The sequence below is a fragment of the Alosa pseudoharengus genome, unplaced genomic scaffold (genome assembly GCF_046254945.1).
Source record: "Alosa pseudoharengus isolate Yale_2024_CS ecotype anadromous, Long Island Sound unplaced genomic scaffold, YU_APseudo_1.1 YU_APseudo_1.1_scf_12, whole genome shotgun sequence".
NCBI lineage: Eukaryota > Metazoa > Chordata > Actinopteri > Clupeiformes > Clupeidae > Alosa > Alosa pseudoharengus.
This window is the reverse complement of record NW_027468587.1, coordinates 34,952,748-34,978,244: the sequence shown is the minus strand read 5'-3', so window position 1 is coordinate 34,978,244 and position 25,497 is coordinate 34,952,748. Positions and strand designations below refer to the sequence as shown.

At 43.5% G+C, this 25,497-nt stretch overlaps 2 protein-coding genes across 4 annotated transcripts; one reads left to right on the top strand and one right to left on the bottom strand.

The window, feature by feature from the left end:
- Positions 1-3,133: 3,133 nt before the first annotated feature.
- epn1a (epsin 1a) lies at positions 3,134-16,819 on the bottom strand. 3 transcript variants are annotated; one of them, XM_076281063.1, is made up of 13 exons: positions 16,780-16,816; positions 14,815-15,050; positions 14,357-14,458; positions 14,107-14,265; positions 13,663-13,791; positions 11,081-11,201; positions 10,361-10,512; positions 9,890-9,961; positions 9,071-9,154; positions 6,752-7,022; positions 5,734-5,901; positions 3,881-4,129; positions 3,135-3,769 (listed from the first exon to the last, which is right to left on the bottom strand). In XM_076281063.1, exons 3-13 carry the CDS (start codon positions 14,423-14,425, stop codon positions 3,276-3,278), a joined length of 1,968 nt encoding a protein of 655 aa, XP_076137178.1. In that variant the 5' UTR covers positions 14,426-14,458; positions 14,815-15,050; positions 16,780-16,816; the 3' UTR covers positions 3,135-3,275. The 3 variants fall into 3 exon arrangements, with proteins under 3 accessions (XP_076137182.1, XP_076137178.1, XP_076137179.1); XM_076281067.1 differs by lacking the exon at positions 5,734-5,901 and having other exon boundaries at positions 3,134-3,769; positions 16,780-16,819; XM_076281064.1 differs by lacking the exons at positions 9,890-9,961; positions 16,780-16,816 and having other exon boundaries at positions 3,136-3,769; positions 14,815-15,026.
- Positions 16,820-18,703: 1,884 nt separating this feature from the next.
- sbk3 (SH3 domain binding kinase family, member 3) lies at positions 18,704-23,887 on the top strand. Its single transcript, XM_076279553.1, has 4 exons — positions 18,704-18,980; positions 21,327-21,471; positions 21,625-21,827; positions 22,541-23,887. The coding sequence occupies exons 1-4, from the start codon at positions 18,975-18,977 to the stop codon at positions 23,270-23,272; spliced, it is 1,086 nt and encodes a 361-aa protein (XP_076135668.1). The 5' UTR covers positions 18,704-18,974; the 3' UTR covers positions 23,273-23,887.
- The last annotated feature ends 1,610 nt before the right edge of the window (positions 23,888-25,497 follow it).

Genomic DNA, 25,497 nt, shown 5'->3' with positions numbered 1-25,497 from the left:
GAGCATGGTCTGATTGCACATCACTGCAGTGAGGGGTAAGATGAAAGCATCATTACTGCCATGACTCAGAGGACGCCACTGTAGAGTCTGTTATACAGCATGTTCACATGGCCTGAACCCAGAGGCTGAAAGCTCTCATTACTCCAGTGTTCTTCACATCAGCTGCATCACACATTGAATACTACTGCCACTTGAATCTTAAACAGGCATAAAGTTTACTCTGTAAACTAGGGCCATATATTTTAAATAATAATCTTCTCAAAATTGAAGTAATGAGAAAAACATCACATAAGGCATATGAAAAAAAATCATAACTGAAAGCGCATGAAGGAAACAACAGCAAATTTAACTGGAAGATGTGAAATCATGTCATTGTTGAAATAATAGAACAATTCTCATGTACAGTGAGAGAAAAAGGCCTTCATGTATAGCCATCTTGTGCCAGTGATCACAGTCTCTTCTATGACTATTGATGAAATATTAATAAAGCACACCAAGGATTGTTGTGAGTTGCTAATTACTGGATGTTGAAAAAGTGTAGTCACTGTGACTCCGTCTGTTTAATTAAGATGAAGTTGCGGCCTTCAAGATAAACAATGATCTTGAAGGTCACCTAAATTGAAGAGATATGCATATGTTACCAGACTGTGCAACACTTTTTTTCTCATTTACAAATTAAATATTAACCATATATATTCAAGACCATTCTAGACATTAAAGCCAGCCCAGCTGATCAAGTGCTGATCAAATGTGAATTTCCACACTACATGTTTTTATCATAGATGTGGCAGGAAGTTAGATATAGATGAATAGTAGAGGATTACAGGGTATAATTGATGGTGCTGATAAGACCATAAATGACCACAGCAGCAACAAAGAGAAATGACTGAAGAATTTGCTGGTAAAAAGATGTGTGGAGGGGGGTGGGTCTGGAACGACACTACGGTTGAGTCTTCTTGAGGTCTTGTGGGCCTAATTCAAGAAACACCAATGTCTGCTTGATAACCCGTTGAAATTCTCACAAATGTTGCTCTATTGGTGATGCAGGCTATTTATACACATAGGTTGCTTTGTTGATTTGTTTCTTTGGTTAGGCATTCAAGCCCCTGTAAGTACATTTGATACTGTGAGGGAGGAGGGCTATTATGGTTCCTGGGTAGAATATACAGCATGTTTGCAAACTGTGCATTGCTGTTGTATCCTGAGTCATGCTGTGCAAGGTCAATAGGTTTGGTTGTTGATTGGCCGCTGTGGGAAATCCCCTACCTTCAGCACAAGGAAATTTAACACCTCTCCTGTATCTGAAATTAGATCAGGCTGGAAAATATGTATCACGACACAAACATATTAGAGTGTGACAGTGAAAAATCAGAACAGTGCAAACTGAAATGCCCAACTCAAATGAATGACTAATCAGAAGAGGACTTGTGAAAGGCATTATGGAAAAGGACAAGGTATTAGTTACAGTTGACTTTAACCCAGGCTTATTCTATTGGTTGCGATTTCAAAGTTTGGATTCTCAGACAAGCACTGTCCTGTATTGCCTGAAAACTATACTGATCTGGTGCTCTGGAAGCAAGGAACAGGATATATCACAGGATGTGGTTCCTAAATCAGGCGTCTGTCTTTTGAGTCACCACTGGCAAGTGAGCAGCTGAAAACATTAACTTGTGCAGGATGTCCTGCTGAAAGGGAGCCGTCCACTTTCAGCACTGCAATGTCTTGTCCTTCCACTCTGAACCTGCGGGTGCCAGATCACCCAAACCTCTGCTAACTGTATTAGACCGTTTAAAACTAGATTAAGGGAGTTTGACACTTTGCGAAGTTTACTTTTTTTTTTGTCCAAAAAATTCCCAAATGTGCATGTGACAAATGGCACAAATTTGGACTTACGCCTGCAAGTTTATTTTTAAAATATGACCATTCAAATCTAAATTAAAAATGACAGCACGGATCATTCATCCAGTCCCCCATATTAAATTTATTTTTTTTTACCTTTAATTCAGATGATCATCTGTTTTTATACAAGCATTTTAGTTCTCCTCCTCTTGTCACACCAGCAGGAGAAAGAAGCGTGTGGAGGTCACATGCCTAGAGACTGGGGTACAGGTGACCTGTACACATGACAGTGTGAAAAATGTAGGCTTCAAAACAAATCCAGAGGGGCGAGAGAAGATGAAATAATAATTGAAAATAAAATAGGACCTTTTATAATACCTTCTTTTAATCCCCACATTTACAAAGCATTGAAAAAGTGACTTTAAAAAAAATACAATTCATGTTGTATTTCGCCTTTCAAGTGACTGTAGTGAGCCAGGAGGTTGGGAGATTGGAAATGCACATATAAACACAAGTGCAGACGTATATACACACCCACACACCCACACATGCTAAAACACATTTGCTCTCACTCAATGTACAGCCATACATTCACACACACGCACACACAATTTCCCATTTTCCCCTCGATTCATGAAATGTTTAAAATCACATTTTTTTTTTGATTGTTACACAGAAATGTTTGAAGGGAAGAGAAAGACAGGCCGCTCATTTAATGGCATAGTTCAGTGTGATTTTCCTTGTTCCCTAGAGTACAAAAAATTAAAATAAATTACATTAAACATTAAATAAGATTTTTAAAATAATACAGCCATTGAATGATTTCGACCAGAGTTTTGCCTGAAATGTCGCTGTGAGTGTTGTCCCATCCATCCTTCATGCACTCGTTTAATCTCAAGTTTCTCCCTCCTTCTGATCCTCCCGCAGAGAGACGAACGGAGAGGCTGTGTGTGATCACAATCAGTTTTGTTTTAGTGGCTATGCTCGACCCTCTCTTCTTCCCCCACCCACCCAATCACTCATTAGTCTCTCAATCACTTCATCATGTCTGCGCAGTACTGGTGATGGCATACTACAGTGATGTCCTACACTGATTAAAGCCCCTTATCATCCACCCTCTATACTGCCCAAACAGACTGGGGGAAAAAAAGAAAAATAATTTAAACGAATTTTGAAATTAAATAAATAAACACTTCTTAATCTTCTGCATTCCACCCCAAGGGAAAAAAATCAAAAAAACATAAAATTGAAATGCTTTCTGTGAAAGAAAATAAATTTCTTTTTTTTTCTTTTCATATTTTTTTTTTAAATATAGAGATGTACATGTAATTCTGTATTTTTTGTTGTTGTTGTTGTTGATGTTATTTTCAGACACATAAACTGTTTGTGATGAGGGGCTGGAGCTGTGGAGGGTAGTGTGGGAGTGTCGGACGCCCTCAGAGAAGAAAGGGATTGGTGCTCGCTCCAGTGGCCCCACCTCCCCCCACTGCACCCCCAGCACCCATCACCCCTCCGACCCCCGTCGACCCGCCCAAAATCAATGGGGGCTGACCGGGCACCCCGGCGCCCATGAAGTGGGCATTCCCTGGCGGGGCCATGGGGGACATCCCACTGAAGGGCATCCCCATCGGGCTTGACTGCACCATTCCCATCCCCATACCGGGGGGCACCATGGGGACTCCCATCCCAGGCATGCCCATCACGGGCGGAACCATTCCCAGGTTTGGGGGGGGCATGTGACCCAGCATGGGGTTCGGTGGGACTGGGCTGGTGCGCAGCTGGTTCAGGCCAAGCGAAGAAGGCTGTGGGGAGATTGAAGCCATAGAGGTCGAGCCAAAGGGGTTGGAGGTTGGAGGAGGGGTGGGAGAAACCCCCCTGCTGGAGATGGTACTGCCCGGGGTGACGGCCATACCAGGCACCGGGGATGAGCCTGAGGGAAAGGAGGGAGGGCAAGAGCGAGAGAGAGATTAGAAAGGAGAAAAATAACTTCATATGAGATACTTAAAACAGGACATTTGTTTTCCATAGCAGTGGTCCTCACCTTGTGTCTGTAGGAAGGGGTTGTTCGTGGAGGAGTTGGAGAGAGAGGGAGGAGGCTGCTGTTTGGGTTTGGGCTTGGATGATATCAGAGAATCCAGGTCCACCAGCGCCGCGTTGGGCCCCAGGAAGGACTCAGGCGTCTTCCTCACTGGCAGGCTGGATCCCAGCGAGGAGAGGTCAAATGGCACGGGAGAGCCTGTGCTACCTTTGCTCCCGTCGCCGGCTGATGAGCCTCTTCTCTCTGGGTCTCCTGAAGAAACACACACACAAACGGAGAAATAGGAGCGCAAGTAGCGAGAGGCAAGAGCCAAAGAGAACACGGAACAAAAATGGAGTGTTAGAGTCTCATTATGACATGATGGTGTCTCACAATGACCACTGATGTGTGGAGAAGAGGAATGCTGGAGAGGAGAGACATACAGACAGACAGACAGACAGAGACTGGCCCATTCCAGACAGCACATAACACAGCTCCTCCAAACAGAATGGCAATAGCTTCATTCAGTTCAGCGCCTCGGACTGCTGGCTGGCAAAGAGCTGACGGTGAGAAACTGTGCGTGTGTGCGTGTGTATCAGGGTTGGAAATTAACTTTTTAAAATGTGAACATCTACCAGCCATTGAGAGATAAATGGTCAAATGGTGACCAGCCATTCAGTAGTAAATCATTATTTTGTGCATGAAATGTACGATCAACTGTCCTATTTTACTAGCATTCGCTGTTGCCAATTTCCATCCCTGGTGTGTGTGCATGTGTGTGAGTGTGGCTGATTCTCAAACACTTAGGGCCCTATCGTGCACCCGGCGCAAGGTGGCGCAAAGCGCGACGCAAGGCTTATTCTTATCTTACACTCAAAGTGAGGAATTTTTCGCCACGCACCCAAACCTTGCGCCCAGGGGTGTGGCAATTAACAACATAAGGTATGGTCTGGCGTTTGATCCAAAAGTCGCCATCTTACACCCTCTAAAAATCATTACGCCACTGACCGAGAAAAACCTGGTCTATAGCGAAAAGCGCATATAAAGCACCACTGAAGACGCACTGTCACAAGATGTAAGCAGCAACTCCTCTGCAGGATAAATACCCTTAGGATTTTTATTCTGTCATTCGAACATTACTGGGGTAAGTGTTGCTTTTTTCAGGCTATGTTTTCGATGGTAACCCTGTGTCAGTCGTAGTAGTGAAAGTAATTAATAAAAAATTGTCGTTGATTATAAGACCACGGTGAAGTTAGTTTTACTTTGCCTATGAGTTCAAATAATAGGCGAGTGCAAATGCATGTAGCTTATACTCTGCTAGTCAGGTTTTAGTAAAGCAAGGTTTAGTGGAATCCCTGTTCCAAATGGTCTCGCGTGCAAGCAGATTCCTTCAAATGCGCCACTGACTATCAAAACAGTGTTTCCTCTACGTTTATTTCAGCATGGCGGCCCCCCACGGTTTAATTAATACCGCCACGGTATCAGAATTAGGGCAGACGCACAATGTAGTTGCAGTTGCTTTTTAAATAATCCTGCTGACGTATCCTCCCCTGCTGGCTGCCGATCACATTGCAACTTAACAATAAGTAGCCAGACCTGCCGCCACTGTTAAAAAAAAATCTAGCGGAAACACTGCAAAATATTGATATTTGAAGTTGCGCGGCTTGCTGTTAAAGGGAACCGGGAAAAAGGGGCCCTTTATGACAAATTAAAACTATTCCTTGAATGTATGCACACCGGCTTATTTTTACTGTTGCAGTGACTATGTGAGTATATTTATATATGTGTGTGTGTGTGTGTGTGTGTTTGTGTGTGTGTTTGTGTGTTTGTGTGTGTGTTTGTGTGTGTGCACGCGTGCAAGTGTGCAGTATGTGTACCTGTGCCATTGGTATGTTTGGTGGGGGCGCTCCAGGGATCAGAGGTGAGGGAGTCAGTGACAGGGACAAGCCCGTCCACAGCCCAGGGGTCACCTGACCCGGAAGCTACAGGGGCCGGGGCTGGGGCCACTGAGGTCCCCCAGGGGTCCGCACTGGGAGGGGTCACAGCTAGGGGGGAGAGGTGGAGGGGCTGAGGGTTAACACACAGGCAGGGCAACAACAGTTGGGATGAGACGGGGAGGAGAGATGGGGGGGGGGGGACTGCACAGACATCCATGTTCTTCATAGTGGACCTTATCACGGACAGGAACGACAACCTGAAGATATTTCCACATACATGCCTCTTTCTACTACATGATTTGATATTCTGGCAGACTGGTACTGCTATGCCACATTCAACAGTATAATGGGTCTGTTTCCAATTAAAGAATTGTTTCAGATTCTAATAATTTTAAACTAAATGAGTATTAATTAGTATTATGAAATATCCAGTAAACCACATTGCGTATGGTAAATATCTGAGCTTAATTATCAGTATGACTTCACTGATATTAAATTTAATGCTCTATGATGTCAATATCTGTCAATATCTACTTGAGGAAATGCTTAAAATAAAATAAAAAAATCAATTTGAGGAATATAATTTGAGAAAAAGCAGTTAATAAACATCTAAAATTTGTTTCGAGAACAAAATGGGACAGCAGAGCAGAGTAATCTCACAGGACACTGGTTCACCTCAAACTCTGCATACTCAAACACACAGCTCACATTCACAGAGCAAGTGCAACTTCACATGAACCATTTCTGTACTGTAAACATTATACATAACCAAAGTTAATTCTCCAATTAAATGTTCACCAGGTAAATCTGTTGTTTTTATTAAGTAAAGATTGTTTCCATGGGCCTCATTAAGTTCTTACCGATGTCCTTGACTGTTACCTGTTACTATTAAGTGCACGAGTCAGTCCACACACTTAACATGTCCAGAGGTAAGAGGCTACAGGATGGCTGCACTCACTTGTTGAGCCCCAAGGGTCTGAGTTGGCTCTGGCGGAGTCTCCCCACGGGTCTGGAGGGGGCTCTATCTTAGGCGGGCCCCCGCCCCAGGGATCGACAGGGGGGGAAGAGGGCGAGGCAGCCCCCCATGGGTCTGCCGCACCCCAGGGCCCAGCGACAGGGGCAGGGGCCGGTGCTGCTGTGGGGGGAGGGGAGGGCCCAGCAGAACCCAATGTCGTCGGGGCAGCAGGAGTGCCCCATGGGTCAACAGCACCCAACTCCATCAGGGAGCTCTGAGACAGAGACAGCAGTTAACACACACACACAGACAGACACACACACGTGCCTCTATGAGAGTGGCGTGCACACAGACCGTAGTTACTATGCTCTCCTTCCCCTAGCGCAGACAAAAAAAAAAGTTCTGGGGCATGCAGGGCTGACTTACATGTTGCTCATCAACAACTTCATTTGCAGTTTTTTTTAGAATCATTCTGTACTCTGGCTTATCTGTTCTGTCTGTTTCCGTTTGATGGTATCAGCCACGGTAACGCCATCTCAAAAAAATAAACCAGTGAAACAAAGTACACTGTGGTGCTCAATTAGAATGCCTGTGTTAGGGACCACATTCTGTGATGGTCCATTAGAATGGCTGTGTTAGTGACCACATCCTGTGATGGGTCCTCGGGCATGCTCACTTAAAAACATCGCACCGGCATATTAGCAAGTAAAGGGTAACTTGTTCAAAGGAACCCCAAAGACTAAACCAAGACCATGATTTACTGTACATAAGCCAAATATGCCACATGTGAACACGACCAGACAGATTCAGTCAGAAATACATGAGGCACAGAGGTAGTGAGAACTGGGTAGAGGTCTGTGGTATTCTGTGGTACATGAGGTAAAGTCTACCAGCTGCCCTGACAACACTGAACTCTGTACTACATAGGCGGAAGGGGGGAGGGGTGGGGGTTGTGGTCAAGAGAGTGAGAACTCCATCCACAGCAGCACCAGAGCCCTAAATTAAGACAGACGGACAGAAAAGCAGGCAGATACCATCACACTCACTCCCACACACACTTTCACACACACTTTCAGACAGACTGTTGTAGTCACAGAGTGTTGTTTTGAACGCACGCAGGGTGAGAGACACAGACAGAGCAGGTAACTCTTGGAGAGTGAGAGGCAGGTACACACAGTTCAGCGGGTTTTCGGCCTTCATCTTCCACACACTTCCACACACTCAGTGGCGCTGTGCCCATACAATTAGGGTGGGCACGTGCCCGCCAAAAATCACAAGATTTACTTTTTTCCAAAGGGGCGATTCATTTCAATGCATTGTTACTAGCTAATCAGGCCGCAGTTAACGTGTCATCCACGCATTTCTCTTTCGGGTCTCCCTGGGTAGCTGCATTCAGCTGTTTGACAGCTGGTGCTGGTTCTGAACTAGCTATTGGCTGATCTCTGTTCAATAGGCGGGACTTAACAAGACGGTGACTTTGGCAAAGCAGACAAAGCTTTTGCCCCCTTAAATCGAGATTATGGATAAAAAAATGGACAAACATGAATTAGTTAGTTAGCCTATATTAAATTAGCACAGGGTAGCCTAATCACAATTGTGTGCATTAAGCTCATAGGTTTGTCAGGAATAACAATGGAAAGCTGTCTGTGGTGTAGTGTCTTCAGTAGCCCTAAGGACAACAACTGGAAATTGAATATTATCCAAGATCGTTTAAGTTGTCTGTTAACACTGCAAGTAGCCTAGCAGCCATCCAATGTAAATACTTTGAAATTAGGCTAGGCTACTTGCAGTGTCTCCATGTGGAATTAGCTTGACATAGGGCGGTAAAACAGAAAAGAAAAAGAAAAAAGAAAAAAAAAAAAACTCACATTTGGCTGATGGGTTTTAGCCTACACTGCAAAAATAATTTTAGGCTATAGGCTACAGTAGGCTATTTTTGAACAAATGACCAACATTGTGTAGGCTAAGTGACTACTGGTATATGATTTCATGTGCCAGAATGAAACAGGCAAAGTTAAAGGCAATCCCATCGGACATGACATGCCTAATTTTTGTTTTGATCTTGAAAAGGGGTTTTAAAAAAATGCAGCTCAGCCCCGTGCCCACCCAAAAATATGGTTTGCACAACGCCCCTGCACACACTCACACACATACCCACCACATTTGGATATGCCCCTCTCTCTCCCTCTCTCTCACACACACACACACACACACGCACACACACACACACACACGCACGCACACACGCACGCACGCACGCACACACGCGCGCACGCACACACGCGCGCACGCACACACGCACACGCACACGCACACACACACCTCCTCAGGCTTGGCCTTCTCCCTCTTACTCTCCTCGATGGCCATCTGCAGTCTCAGGTCGTCTCCCCTGCGCAGGCGCTCCTCCTGCCAATCATACACCACCGCCACATCATCAGACAGGGATGTGAACCAACCCAACCACAGCCTCAGCAGATCAAACATGGGGGGCTGATGGGAGATGGAGTTTAATGTCGACCCCATACCCCATCAGCCCTTGAGACGTGTTTGTGTTCGTAAAACATTTACTTCCCTGAAGGTGTAGCACATGGAGATAGGTTTGGTGTTTGAAAGCATGCATTTAGTGAGAACAGCGAAGGGAAGGATATGTGGTGATTACTGACACAGGCGGCCAGTTGTATTTTCAGTAAGGCAGATTCAACATTTCCATGTTAAGTGTTTTGCATAATTACAAATAGATTTTCTTTTTATCATGCATGTGTTTGGTTATTCATTGAGAAGTGACAACTGCAAGTTATCAACAGTTTTCTGATGGCTTAGGTTTTCACCAAAATAAATGTGGCACCATGATTTCTTGCAAAGCATGAAGACTTCTAAACACCTCTGTCCGCTATACCATGTATGAACCTTTTTATTCACCTCCAAAATGAATTAATGATTACAACTGTCTAATGTAAGAAACAGAGGTGCAGAAAAACATTAATGTTTGCCAGTGACCATCAGGATTACTTTGAATCAGAACTCAGACTTGAGTTGGCTGTGCATTTGAGATTGCGTTCAGAATTTTGGGAGTGGAACAGAGAGCAAAAGCAGACGGCCCACGATGACTTTGGTCGCCGTGGGTGAGCTTTGACCTCTGACCTTTTCTTGTAACTTCTGGCTGAGAGCGATTGCATAGGTGAGCTCCGCATCCTCCAGAGGGTCAGAGTTGGGCTGGGGGGGGGGGGGGGGGGGGATTGGGGTCAACAGGTGAGTAGGGGCAGATATTTACCCTCTGTGCTCTGAACTAGGCCACAACCACTTTGCAATCATGTGAGCGTCTCTCCAATGCCCAATGACCCATATGGGTATTGCTTCTCTGAAAAGTTTAGTTCACTGGTAACACTGGACTTCAACTTTCACAGGAATTAATTATCAAAACTGGAAACAATAAAAGTGCAAAAAAAGATGCGCTTAAGTGTACATGGAACAGAACTGACAGTTTTGTGACCAGGTAGTGGTTATGCCTCTGGACTTTGGACTCGTGACCATCTGCAAGGCCTAGGCCTTCGGCGCAGTCTCTCGCGACCTTGGCCGAGTTACCTGCGTCCGGATAGGCTGCTCTGGCTTTACCTGCTCCGCCTCCTCTTTGCTCATGGCTAGCGCCAGCTGCAGCTGGAGGTCCTCCTCGCCGGAGCTCTGCGGCCACGCCTGCTCGCCGTCCGGCCCCTGCTGCACGGCCAGGCCGCCTCCCCCGAGGCCTGGAGCTGAGGGAGCAGAGGAGGCTGGGACATACATCACAGTCGTCAGACGTCACTCGCTGATCCGGTCACTCAAACACTGATCTGACCAGAGACATGAGTGCCCCCAATCGCCGGGGTTTGGCCCCAGCATGCTCCACAGTGTGAACTCGGTGTACACACAAGCAGCACGGCGCGTTTAGCTGGACTTTTAACCCCAAAAACAGTGAAGCCTGAAACCAAAGCGTGTTCACAGGGAAGCGGGCATATATGATGGTGTATGTGTGTGTGTGTGTGTGTGTATGTATGTGTTATGCAGGAGAGTGTGCACATGTTTGTGTATGTTTGTGGTTGTGCATACTGATGTGTATAAATGTGTTTGTGTTTTTTAGCCAAAGAAAGGGGGAAGCAGTCGCAGACTGCAGTCATCATTCTTCCGGTCTGATTAGCTTTCAATTTCCATTTGAAAAAAAAAACAAAAAAAAACAGCCCAGATATAATGCATAATTGAGATATTTTTATACAGCAGTAATTCAACAGCCAATGAGACCTGGGCGAGTGATGTTTCCGCTCCTGAGCAGGTGCGTAATGAGGCGGGGTCTGTGGTACTCACCACTGCTGGTCTGTGCCATCTTTTCTTTGGTCTTGAGCGCATGGATCCTCTCCTCCCGAAGTCTCTCCTCGTCCTTCAGTAGCGTCACCAGCTGTTTGGCTTTTTCTCTTACATTCACTCCCTATTATGCACAAACAACATTGGAGTCATAATTAAAAATTCCACATCCACACCATCTGTACATGCAGTCTTTTCCATTTATATTATGTGTGTTCCAGTGTTTGTACTGTAACAACAAAAAAGGTTTCAATCCTAAAACCTAATCCTAATCTCCAATTCAGATATACATCTTTTATGAGGCTTGGCCAAAGCAAACAGCGTTAGTATATGACAGCATGTAGCCAATAATTTAAGGGGTGGAAAAATAATGCCCTGTGAAGATAAGCACTGATGAACCTTTACCTCACTAGTACAAACATTGGCAGCTCTAATATTGTAGAAGCTACAACCGGTAATCATTTGTCAGGGCTGGACGTTAACTTTTTTTTACACATAGCACTGGTGCTACAGAGGTTAAAAGATTTGTAGCACCAGGCACAAAACCAGTAGCATCAGTATAAAAAACGTTTAAAATCTCTAAAAACAAATCACAAATAGAGCAGTTCATCACAGTTCATCAATTGTGGGATCTAGGCCTACTGCAACTGGATTGATAAAATACCCTGGTAAAAAAAAACAATCCCTATCAGTTCCATGCAGTTTGACTTTTCAAACGAAGAGGTCATGCCATGGATTTTATACATATGCATTGGAAGTCAGCTTGTTTATTCTTGAATAAGCAGATGATGTGCTGAAGATTTTATTCTACTAAGATTTTATTCATGTTCAGTTCATATTTCTGAGTTTTTAGATTAGAGTATATCAAACTTTGTCATTGCACAAGTAACGAAATACAGTTTTACATCTAACCAGTGGTGCAAATGAGTAGGCTAACTGACACGTCACTAGACTGTTCCATACACATACAGTAGGTATGCGCTAACCAGCGCTAACCGATAATGTTCTTGTAAAAGCTGGTTAAACACTACTAAGAGAGACTAGTGTTATGTTGAGTGTTATGTTGTGCATAAAGCATGAAGTGTGCTCAAATTTGACATTAATACATTGTGTACTGGGAATGTAACTGTAAATGAGGATGGCGTATGCAGCTTTTGGATCTTGAGAATGACACAAAGTGATCTATAAAAAAGAATCAATATTTATGCCACTGATTATTATAACAAAGTCAATGATAAACCATGTCATGAAGTAACTCCAATTATAACTTCTCTTAGCTCCCTTGTAGCATAATGTGGTAAAATCAGAGGTGCGTTCAAATACGCAAAAATTGACGTTGGCGAACAGTTTTCTTTTTGTCTTGAGTTTTTGACGAACGTTTGCGATCGCAGCCTCTTACTTTCACTTTCCGCTGCCCTCGTAGTCAGCATGCCGGTAGCCTAATAACGTGGGATGATGCCGTATGAGGTTACAGACAGGGCTACTTAAGATTTTAAATTAGTAACTTAAGTAGTTTTTTTGCTAGGCCCAACGAAGGCTGGCAATGTGGAATATTCCGCTGGTTGGGGCACAAGCAAGTGTTCAGATTGGCTGTCTATCCGTCTTTTACGAGGATTTTCTTGGAGCAGCTCTTCCACACAACTTCGGTAGCCTAGTCAGTATGTCTCTTAGCTGTCCACTTTCATCAGGCCATATATAGCACCCCCCCCCCCCCCCTCCGCACAGACGATATCATCTTCCATCGCAATGTTTTACTGTACACATCGTCAAATGCCAATTAAGGGGACATCGCCCAACCCTACAATGTATGTAGTCTTGTGTGATTATACAACTGTTGCCTGCCCTTCCAATGCTGCAGGTAACATACTGCATATTTATCAAAATGAATAAGAAAACTAAATGTTTCGGTTCTTTCGGTAATTTAGTTTTGAGATTTAAATTACCGGTAGACATGTTAGGAGGGAAAATCTACATCCATCTGACCGTTTCCTCCTCTACCACATTCCTAAAGATTACTGTTGACAAGAACCTGACCATTCAAACGCAGGCACACAGTGTAAAACGTCCTTGGGAAATGTGTGTGTGTATGTGTGTCTACTTCAAGTGTTATAAAGTGGTACCTGGGTTTCACCATGCAAGCCAAAAGTCCTTGAGCTTTCAGTTTGTTCTTGTGTAGCAGTGTGTGTGTGTGTGTGTGTGTGTGTGTGTGTGTGTTTGCGCGTGTGTGCTTTTGTTTGTGTGTGCACATACCAGTGTGGGTGTGTAAACAGTGTGTGTTTAGTAGGTGCAGGAGTAAGTGCACAGATGGATTGTTTGTAGAAGGAAGGTGTAGGCTTTTGCATCAATTTCTTCCAGGCTGCAACTTCAAGAGTTTTTGAGAATTGGTATAGCTTTAACAGAACTCAGCCTGTGCACACACACGTCTCAGCAAGCGCTTATATCAACAGCATAACTTAAGGTGAGCATGTGTTTATGCTTAATTTAAATTATCTGGTCTATCCATTATAATTGAACTTGAACAACAGGTGTTTTAACTAGTTGTTTGTAGTGCCAAAGACAAGGATAAAAAGGGAGTGGTTGTGTACCTGGTCTTTGCCATCTCTGTCTATGTACTGAAAGTCTTTGAGGGTCTGGACCGCATAGATGTTCTCTCTGCACTGTTGGGCCACCCGCTCAGAGCCTGTCTTTATCAAGTACTCCATCAGTGTCATAGCCTACAAAGATACAATAAAAGTTTAATATCAATGTCCAAACCTGTACAGTAATGGAAGGAACTGAATGAAAAAAATATATGATCTAGGTCTCTAAAACACCCAATAAGAAAAGAAAAACAAGAAACAAAAGAGGGGGGGGGGGGGGGGCTGTATGCACATACTGGTAAAACACCATGGTAACAACTACACCACAAACACAAATAAGTATGTTAAGTGTCAATCAAAAAACTCTGTCACAGCCCTATCTTCCCCTATTTCCCATTTCTTTTAGTATTTTGGAAATGATGGTTCAACAAATACCACTGTAATGCTTACTTTATATACATGTCTCCAGTTCTTGCCATGGTCATTCAGTCGCTTCCACACCATGCTCATAATCTCTGAGAAGGCCACAACATTGTATGTTAGGTCTGCAATTTCAGACATGAGGGAACTGGAGGGCCCCCACGGGTCATTTGAGGTCGCTTCTCTGACCTGTGGGACGGCAGAAGAGACAGATTACACAGGTACATGGTGAGAAATAAAAGGCACCATAGAAAAATGAGGGATTTGGTACAACACTCACCTTTATCTCTGCCTCAGAATAATTATGCACAATGTTCTTCACTTGCCGTCGTAGCGAAGACGTCGACATGGCAACAGCTTGGCTATCTGACTCGTCTGAAATCTAAGAGATTGTAAAACAGGGTCAATAAAACATTAATAGTTGCAGTACAACAGGGTGCTGCCTCCCAATACTGAATGAATATTGGAAATAAGAGGAATAAAACTTCCCATTGTTCCAGAACGCCAGCACAAAGATAAGACAAAATCACACCAGAACACAAAATCCAATGACTAAGAGGAGCGATAAATTCCTGTGGCCTTGAAATATCTGCTCCATGAAGTGACAGCGCCAGCATGAAGTGTTTAAATCACTTCAGCCCAGTGGCAGGGTGAGAGCACTCGCTCTGGTCAAAACATTGACTTCCAAGTCCTCACAGGTCAGGAATAACAAAGGGACAGGCACGAGCAATCACCTACCTGCTAAAAAGGGACCAACGTGGACGTGGGCGTGTCTGTCTCTCTTTTTGCCTTCTTCCTTTTTTTTTGCCTTAGGAGTCACAGAGCTGACTTGGGCACGCTCACTCTTTCAGCCTGTCCACTTCCCTGCGCCTCCACAGGGCGACATTGGCTCCCGACAGTGGAGATTTGGGGGGGGGGGGGGGGGAACTGCACAGGGGATAAATAAAGGAGGAGGCTGTATAAAAACATACAGTCTGAAAAAAGAGGTTTACAGGGCAATAATGGTCAGCAGTAAGTAATATCAAAAGGAATTCAATTTCACAGACAAACCTAAGGTCAGTCAAATTAAAGCCCAGGGAAATCTGCAGAGCATTTTACTTTATGAAATATCAATAGTGATATTCTACAGCACATAAGACAACCAGAGTAGGAAATTACCTTCACCAAGCAGAAATGTTTTTGGATGACTGGGTGTCTAGACTACACAGTTCCAGTTAAAACCTGCAGATAGACTAGGTCTGCAACGTTTCTTTTTCAATTTTATTCTGTGTTTGACAGCTCCCACCGACACACAAACACAAACCAAACTTAAAATGGCATCATTATGCTGGTCGCTGCCTCTCACATTGAGTTGTAAAGGGGATTCGTCATCTTCTATGAATACAGTGTACGATAAGGGACAAATAGATGGCACATTGTGCTTACAACTATGCGACTTGATTGCATAATCGCAACCTGATAACCGTTCCAAAAGTCGAGTTGAAGATTCCTGGAGCAAAGTCCCAAAAGTTTCAGTTAGTCACCAAAAGACCTTCAGTGCCAATGAGGAAAGTTTGGCCTAACTACTTTCCCCCCAAATAGGCCTCGTCTTATGTAAGTATACGTGTTGCACTATACTTTAATTCAAAGCTAACAAAGCGTATGAAACAAGCTAAAATAAATGACGAGAACACAACGAAGCAGCAAATGTCCACATGACTTTCAAACTCAATAAGTCCAAAATCCTTGATCCACAGTGTGCAAGTGAGCCCTAAGGTTAACGTTTATAAACCCATCTAAGGCACTGACAGCACGCGTGCTTGGTAAAGTTAACTGTGACTCAAACTTATGAAGGTGAAAAGTAAAGTGATAAGCTAAACTTCAGTAAGACCGCTTAAATATATAACCAAACCAAACCAAACATGACGACAATGACAGTGACGGCACGGTCTCGAGCGTTAACTGCTTCGCCCTGTTATCAAGGAACACACCCTCCAATGCAAGACCCCCACCCAGTTAGCTCGCTAGACAGCTAACATAACTTGGTTAGCAAAATGGGCAGCTGCATTAAGTTGACGCTAGTTGACTTTGTACAACTGAGAACAACGATAAAGACCAGACAAGCAAACCCAATTTGAAAGTATTGGGTTGTTTACAGTGGACCACCAACTAGCACTGGTGGTACATGCAATAACGAACTCGAACAAGTTGCTAGCTAGCTAGCTAAACAAACAGAAAAGCTTGTTGGCTAACACGCTAGCTAGCACCTCTCTGGTCCCAACCATCATCTGGGTAACGTTAGGTTATCGGTACTACTTACCAATCAATTTCCCTTCTCCTTGTCAGCCACAAACACGCAGTGAAAGTAAACGCGTGGGGGTAAAGGGGAAGGGGAAGAAAGTGTGAATAAAAGGTGACGAATGAACAATTTATATAACTGTCACGACATGGAACCAATGCTAGCCATTAAGCTAGCTAGCGAAGGTAGATAGCAGCAGCCGATGATAACGAGCTGGCTGCCAATGGCCAGCTTCCTTTCTCGCAGGCTAAGTTAGCGGTTGAAGTGGCTACAAAAACAGGTGTATTTAGAATCTCGTCATGTGACAACTTGTCTGTTGTACAAATCGATGGTCATATGGAGTTTACTTGAAAAATATTCATAATAGTTAATACATGTTAAAAGCAATATACCATAATATTTATCTAGTTTGTGTCTATACTGACCCTGTTGTAGCTGAAATAGTACAAGGAGATGGCGGCACTTCCGCTTCCGCTCTAGCTACCGGATGGACCGCACCCCCTTGCACTTTCTTATTTTTTTAATATTTATGAAGGGGCGAAACCACACAAAGTAGGTCTAAACTACGTGTGATTTTTACAGTAAATTACAAAGGCGGGTGAAATGTCTTGGCTATGATACATCTGTTGTGTAACAGAGTAAGTTAGGCTTTCATCCGAAAAAATGTCTGACAGGTGAGCTATAAATCACCATAAATCATCGCTGCATCTGCAATATTAAGTTTGACATTCTGTGAACGACTGGCGAACTATATGAAACGATCGCAGCTGAAGCACCTGCGGTATGAATAGCACATAAACACCCTCTTTCTTTTTCTATGTCTGTGTAACGTTAGAGGTTGCTATAGCATATTGTGACCACCCAGCGGCGATATACACCCAGCTGCTCATATGGCCTCATGACTTTTGTTGTGAAATGTAGCCCTATTTAGACTTGGACACAGGCTTTTTTGTTGATTAAGATATAGCCTACCACTGACAGTGACATTAAAATATCCATCAACCAAATTAAACACTTTTTATCTGTAGGCTCATGAACACAGCTTAAAAAAGGCCTAGCCCATAGCCTGATGATAAACAATAGACCTGACAGAGATGCTATATCCAAGGTGCAAAACATGGAAATTTGTCACATCTGGACTGTCATCTTCTCAACTCAAGAGAAACTTAAATCCAGTCAGAGCCGTTACCAGGCTACACTTATTGATTGACCCATGAACAATGAGTCTCAATCTGAATTAAGACTCTGGTCATGGAAGAACATGATGGAATGGAGAGTATCGGAAAATGCAGCTGTCATGGTGTTCATTAGACAACTGGTGATGACTGAATGAAGCAAGAAGTGTCGACTCAAAAGAGTTGACTGTCATGGCACCATGGATGCAGACGAGACTAAGCTGGCAGCTGTAGCCCTGGAGTGGCGTCGGTGGTAGTGACAACAGTGACTGTTTGCATTACATAACACTGGCTGTGGCATGAAATCTATAAGGTTATGTATATGAGGAGTTAGAAAGAGGAGGAGGTCAGGAGAGACAGAACGGGCGTGAAAAAGGATACAGAGCTGACAGTCAGACAGCATAGGCCTACAGCAGCGTATTAAGCCATTTTGCAAGGTGAAAGCTTCAGCTGCGAGTTTTGTCACCCAGAAATGATTTCCTCTGAAGGATTTTGTGAAAAGAATGGAGAGTCTGGATGAGGTCGGAATGAGGCATGATGCTAAATAAGCTCGCCTACATATGCTCTTAAAATTAATGACTTCTGCAGTGTGTGTAGACTCAATTAGTTTATGAAAGGAATTATGCAGCAAAGACTGGAAAAGTTTTGAAATAACGTTAATTTTGCCATGAAATATAACCCAATGTCCAGAGTTCATACAATCTTGAGAAATGGTCGTAAATTAGAAGTAATTATTTGTGGAAACATCTTGTTAGCTAATTTGGCCTTGCAAATCCAGGACCTCTCCTTATTACCAGTGGAATCCTATGCTGCGGAAAGAATGTACTGATGGAGGGGGATGCACTGGGGGATAGGAGAAGGGTGTGATAGGAGGTTCTATGAGGGAGCTGGGATTAGCAGGTAGGGGATATAGATGGACAGAAGGCGGTCTCAGGAGGAATTCAGCAGGCTGATGGAGACGGACTAACTGACAGATTGGACACTCTAGAACATTAACACTGAGTGAGGGACGGACACATGGGGGTGAGAGGGAGGTCTGACATGCCAGGCAGCTGCAGTACATACATATTTGCAAGGAAAACAAATGGGAGAATTTGGAGAGGGAGAGAGGGACATGGAGAGGGAGGGGTGGGAGGAATAGAGAGGGTGGTGAAAGGGGACAGAGTATTAAAGAGTCGGAGTCAGTCAGGACAGTCCTATCGGTCTGATACAACACAACATGCAAGTGCGTTCAACTTGTGCGTGGGCAGAATCACAGCAGTTGACTTAGAAAAGCTGTCCACAGCAAGTAAAGATTGCGCACAGCAAGCCAGCACTAACCCAACGAGAGGGTATAAGACTCCAAAGTGAAAAGTTTGTTCATGACTGCATATGGACAGGACAATCTAAGATATATAGAGAGAGAACAATAGAGAAATTAGTCACTTTGAAGAAGAGTCAACAACATGACAGTAAGTAAACCCTTAAAAGCATTTAAAATGCATTTACAACTGTTTATAAATAGATATTAAGGTTTTTATACTTGATAATCAGCTCCCATATATCCCTACATATTATTAATTGAGAAATATGGAATGATTGGATTACACTTTATTTAAATAAGCCTGCCAAATATGCATAATCTATTATGTGCACTGTAATAGCAGCATGGTATGTCCTGATGAATCTAAGTCAAAACTTTACTATCATGAAAGTAATGGTGGGACTGCGGTCAGGGCTTGCACAAAAAATATCAATGTGCTATTTTGTGCTATAAATGTGTAAGACTGCATATAAACTCTGTAACAAGGGTTTACGTAAAATACAATTTAATATGTTTTCATACTGTATATTTCATTGAATAATTAATCCACTACAAATCATGGAAAATTGCATTTGATGCAGACACTTTGTCTTTGAGAGCAAAATTGCTGGAAGGAGTCTCAGCTTTTAGATCGGTATTTCTTGGTCAGTTTTGCTAACCATTGAAAAGTGTTAATAGTGTTAGCTCCTGTTCCAGCTTGTTATAAAAAATATTAGACCAGTTGTCTCTTCTCATACCAACCACATTGCAAGGGGCTCCTATGACATGTTAAGGATTACTTAATAAACACTCAGGATTAGAAGGACTTCTATGAATGTCACTTTGTTATAGCACAGCATAGGCACAGTCCATCAATGCATAGGTTACATAACGTATGACATGGGGAGATCCCTGTGGGTGAGCCATCCTTAAGCTTTAGAGCTCTAGCAGGTGTAAGTAGGGATGTATGGAGTAGGGATGTATTTTTAAAAAGTTGTCCTGGGGAAGTTATTTGTTGGTGGCTGACTGCGTTTCTGATTTGAATTGGTGTGCATCCCCTTATTTTCCTTGTAAATTGGAGGGGAGGGGTCCAGTAAAACAGTTCATCAATTGTAGTATTCACAATTAAAAAGATTTAGTGATTTTGTGCATTCAACCTGATGTAGGTGTTCTTATTGTTCAAAAGTTTGGAGTCACTTAGAAATGTCCTTGTTTTCATCATTGATGCTGTAAATGACCTAGAAAGAAATGGCTGATCTTTAATGCAATATCTACATAAGTATAGATGCCCATTATCAGCAACCATTCATCCAATGGCACATTCTTTTTACTAATATCATTTCAAAAGGCTAACTGAGAAAACACTGGAGAACCGTTTTGCAATTATTTAAGCACATAATGTAATCTAAAACTGCCCTGATTAAAAAAAACAATGCAACTGATCACAGCTGGTATTTTGTCTATAATAGAGTGGAATGGAAATTTCTGCATGACCCCAAACTTTTGAATGGCAGTGTATATGTCAACGGTGTGATTTTGAAACATCTTATTCTAAACGTACATGTGGTGTACCCTGGACGACTTATATTGGCAGGGCATCAAACTCACTTCATAGCCCGCCAGTACGACAAGGACAATCCCATTTTTTTCCACTTAAGTGTTCCATAGCAACTCCAAATACAGTACAATGGCTACAACAGGCCCAACTCATATCAGTGGAACACTTCTCTGCACTCCATTGTAATTGCAAATACCACACAGCTCAAATCCTAGTCATGACGTTGTTCTTGCGTACAGAGTCATTGCAAATTCCAGGCGAACTCCAGTGGTCACAAAATGTCCTATAGGTTCATGCCGTCTGCTATTGCATGGAAAGGGTTTCTTATTGAACAGGTGGAAACTTTGCTGATTGATATGCTCAAGGGAAAAGTCTTTGATATAAATACACATTGTAGTTGATATTGATACAGTCATTTTGATTGTGTAACAAGGGAGTATGCTATGGACTTGGTCTATTTTGAGGTGTGTCCGGGGGCTGGTGAAGATAGAGGTGTTAAAACCTCCATGTATTGTTTGGCCGTGTCTCTGTTTGAACTGGAAGACATGAGAAGACATGCACACAATACTGGTATGCTGTGGTAGCATTTAGTTCTTCACTTATGTAAGCACAGACTATACAGTAGGTATTCCAGACTCATTAGCAGTGTGACAGCTCTGACTGAAGGGCACTTGATGTCTCAATTTTGCAGCAGTTCAGTTGTTTAAAACAGTTATTGGTTAATAAAACCATACTATTTAATCAAATGATTATCAAATGTCCAACTTATACTACTTCACATTTTCTTTAAATATGTTCTTGATGCAACTCAAACACAGTTGGTGTAGAGACAATGTGTACTTTGGTGTACTTTGTTATGCATCAGAATTGGAGATGTTGATACTGTACATCAACCTACAACTTTTGAAGCCATGGGAAACTCATTGATAACGCTGACATGTGTTTTTTTTATTCTAGGCTGCGACAGAGCAACTGGACGAGCTCTGCTATCTCACAGCTCAGTCACTGACCACACTGAAGACGTCAGAGCACTTTAAGCTTATCAAGCTGCTGGGACAGGGGTCATATGGAAAAGTCATGCTGGCTGTGCACAAGAAAATAGGTGTGTGGCACTTTGAGATGGTACTTTTAACACCATATATCGATATGGAACCAGAGTGTGCAGCGCTACCCTCACTTTTAAACGGCAAACAAAATAGACATCATTGTAAAGAATGCCTTGTTTACACAGTTTGCTTTTTGATTGGCCCTCCAGGGACACCCATGGCACTGAAGTTCTTCCCTCGCCCGGACACGTCCCTCCAGGCGTTCCTGCGTGAATACAACCTTTCGCTGTCCTTCTGCACTCATCCCTCTCTCAACCGAGCCCTCGGGATCTTCTACTCCACTCCCTCCTACTACGTCTTTGCGCAACAGGCCGGTCTCCATGGTGACCTGTATGATGTCATTGTGTCAAAGGTCAGCATTTCATTCTGTATGTGCTAACATTATTCACTGCCAATCCCATTTAAACTCCCATTTTGCAACATATGTTTGAGACTGATGTCATTGGTCCACTTCTTTGGTATTTCCTCTGTTGCAAGCGACACACCATGTTCACAATGTGACGTCTCATCATGTTCGTGTTCACAACACATCCTACTTAAATACTGTGACATCCATCACTACTTTCTTGTCACATTTCTGAGGCTTGAGTGAGGATATCTCCTCAGGCAGATGCTCATAATTCTCATACTCAAACACAGGCAGACTCGCATGTATCGCCTTACGTCTCCAGTGCCTTGAAAAAATGCCAAGATAATTTGTCTTGTCATCGACCCAATGCAATGCACTTCACTTTGAGGAGACTGATTGCAAAAGCAGGATACGCTGCATGTGGTATCTCAGGAACTCTCTCTCTCTCTCTCTCAAATCAAATGGTGCTTTATTGGCATGAATGAATAAAGGCATTGTTGCCAAAGCTACAGGTATAGCATGTTAAGAATTAGCTTTACATTAAAATTATTAGACATAAAGACAAAGGAAATAATCAAGAAAAGAAAAAGGACGGTAAAAAGGACTGCTGCTTGTGACATCTCAGTGACATACTCTCTCTCTCTCTCTCTCTCTCTCTCTCTCTCTCTCTCTCTCTCTCTCTCTCTCTCTCTCTCTCTCTCTCTCTCTCTCTGTAGGATGGTATAAGTGAGGAGTGCTCTCAGAGAGTGATATCTCAGTTGAGTGGGGCTGTGTCCCACCTCCACTCTCTTGGCTTTGTGCACCGTGACATTAAGCCTGAGAACATCTTCCTCTGTGATGCTGCGTGCCGCTGGGTCAAGCTGGGGGACTTTGGCCTGGTGAGGGCTCAGGGCACGGAGGTCCGTGCCGTCTGGTATGAGTCACCCTTCTGCGTGCCTGAGGTAGCCGCGGCCAAAAGGAAGAAACTTCAAAGCAGGACAAAGAAGGAATTGGATGGGGAGGAGGAGGAGGAGGAAGAGGAGGATATTTGGATGTCCGTAGAGCCCAGTTTGGATAGCTGGGCCCTGGGAATTCTGGTGTTTTGCCTGCTGACCAGCTGCTTCCCCTGGGAGGAAAGCACCTCAGATGACCCGTCCTTCCGCGCGTACAAGAAGTGGTTCGACCACATGGCGGACAGCGAGGAGGACGCCAACTGCTATGACCAAATCGCTCCGTACTTTTCAATCTTCAGCCCGCTAGCTCTGTCCCTCTTCAGGCAGCTGCTGAACCCAGAGCCCTCGCTCAGGTCCGGGGCCGACGAGATCCCGGGCTACCTGGGGGGCTCCTGGCTCCTAGAGACTGAGCAGGAGGAGAGGAGGAAGGCAGAGGAGGCCGAGAGGGAGGCCAGGAAAGTGTCTGACGGAGGAGTCACACGGGAGAAAGAGAAGGAGGGAAGAGGAGAAAGATAAATGGTTTACCCCTTATAGTGTTATTCATTGGCCCTCGCACTGTATGTGTTGAGATATAGTGACATATCTCAGAACATATATCTATCTATAGAGATGAGTGATCTTCTGTCTACTAAGATGAGTGATCTAAAATTTGAATTGGGATCTGTATAGACGAAACAAATGAATATATGGAATGGACAATGAATGTATTTTTAGCATGAATATCTGTTCAGAAATGTAGCCTAGGGTGTTTCTCTGTACATCTATAGGTCAGCATTATTGTATAAAGCTTTGTAAAATAGACGCTTCATAGGTTCATGGTGATTAATTAATCACAACTAAATTAAACTGCTGTACTTTTCTTTTACCCTGTAAATAAATTGATGTTATAGAAGTGAATATATCTGTGCTTCAACAGAAAACACTTTACAAGTACTTGGTTGGACAACCAGTGCTGCTATAAACTGTATACTGATCTAAATACAGTATATAGTAAAAAACTGTCAGGTTATCTGCTCTTTATCTCTACCTCAGAGAGAAGTTGTTTGGCTACAGGTAATTTGCTTATGGGAGAATCTTGTGTATATGTGGTTGTTGTTTTTTAATACTTTAATGAAATAAACATATTTTCATTTATTTACTAGACATGACTACTCTTTCCTTTAATGTTCACAAGCACCCTTTACATTTGGCATTAATTATCAGTACATCATATTACAATCATACAATCATATTACATTATATCATATTACAATCACAACAATCATATTACATTATATTATAGATATATGGGTGGCACTTCTCTTGCGCAAAAGCTACTTCTGAGGTGCAAGTTTAGTTTGAATAGATTTTAGCAATAATTGCTTCATACCATAGCCAACACTTTTTTAAGCAAATAAGTCTACCTTTTTTTCTCAACTTCTCTACCTGCACCTCATTCAGTAGTCTGTCATTTCTGAAGCTGGTATAAACTGTTCTCCCCTCTAACTCCTCTCACTATGAGGCCCATGCTAGGCCAGCACTCTGGGTGGGTTTATAAATAGATCCCTTCATCTATTTGCTCTGTCCCACACATCAACACCTTCCTGTCCTCTCCATGGCCTCCTCTCTCTCTCTCTCTCTCTCTCTCTCTCTCTCTCTGGCCCACACTAAGCAGCAATACCCAAGCAATCCTGTATTAGTAGATCTGATCAACATCAAACCCAGTCATAATATTTTGCCCTCCCACCACCTTGTTTTCCCTTTCATTCTCTCTCTTTGTCTCTCCATCTTTCTCACTATCTTCCCCCCCCCCCCCCCCCCCCCCCCCACACACACACATTGACTCCCTGGCCCCTTTTTGTCTCTCCACTCCCTCCAATCTCTCTCTCTCTCTCTCTCTCTCTCTCTCTCTCTCTCCACTCCCTACTCTCTCTCTCTCTCTCTCTCTAATCTCTAGTCCCTTTGATATAAGCAGCTGTGTGTTCATGTGCTGAGTGTGCCCTGTGCATGTGGTATGTTTGCATGGCCTGTAACACTTTCACTGATCCCCCCTCCCCTGGCACAAGGCACCCCACCCCCTTTTGATCCCATCCAGTTATTGTTGTTTGGTGCTCTGCTTCTAGGAAACGAGGAAACAAGAGTCGTTCACACAGTTGTATGCGTTGGTCTCTCTCGCTCTCTCTCTCTCTCTCTCTCTCTCTCTCTATGTGAACTATGTGTGTGTTTGTATTTGTTTGTGTTTGCATGTGCAATTGGCCACTGCAGGAGGGAGCATGTGTATTAGTCCACTTGTCAGGACAACTGCACTATCATCTGACAAATGGAAACAGATGCAGGGGAAAAACAGGAGAGTGCCAAGCTAAGATGCTGAAGCAGGCATAAATCCAGAGCAAGCTCTGGCAGATAGGCAGAGGGACGGACAGGACAACGAACTGACACAGACGGAGATGAATGGACAGCATGAAAGACAGACACACTCAGTGACAGTGGAGTGAGGCCCAGGGACATGGGGAACTTAGCAAGCAATCCTATCAACCGAATCACTAGCTACTAACATTACAACTGCTCTAGAATTTAATTACAGAGCTGCAGCCATGGCATGTCTACACTTGGGATGCAAATCCACATTATAGTATCTCATATTCAGCCACTGATGCCAGGTGACGAGTATTTAAAGGCAGGACTCTGGACCCTTTTTTATGAGATTCAGCCTTTGCCAAATATATGGTCCAGAGCCTTGCACTTGCTACTGCTGCCAGTCA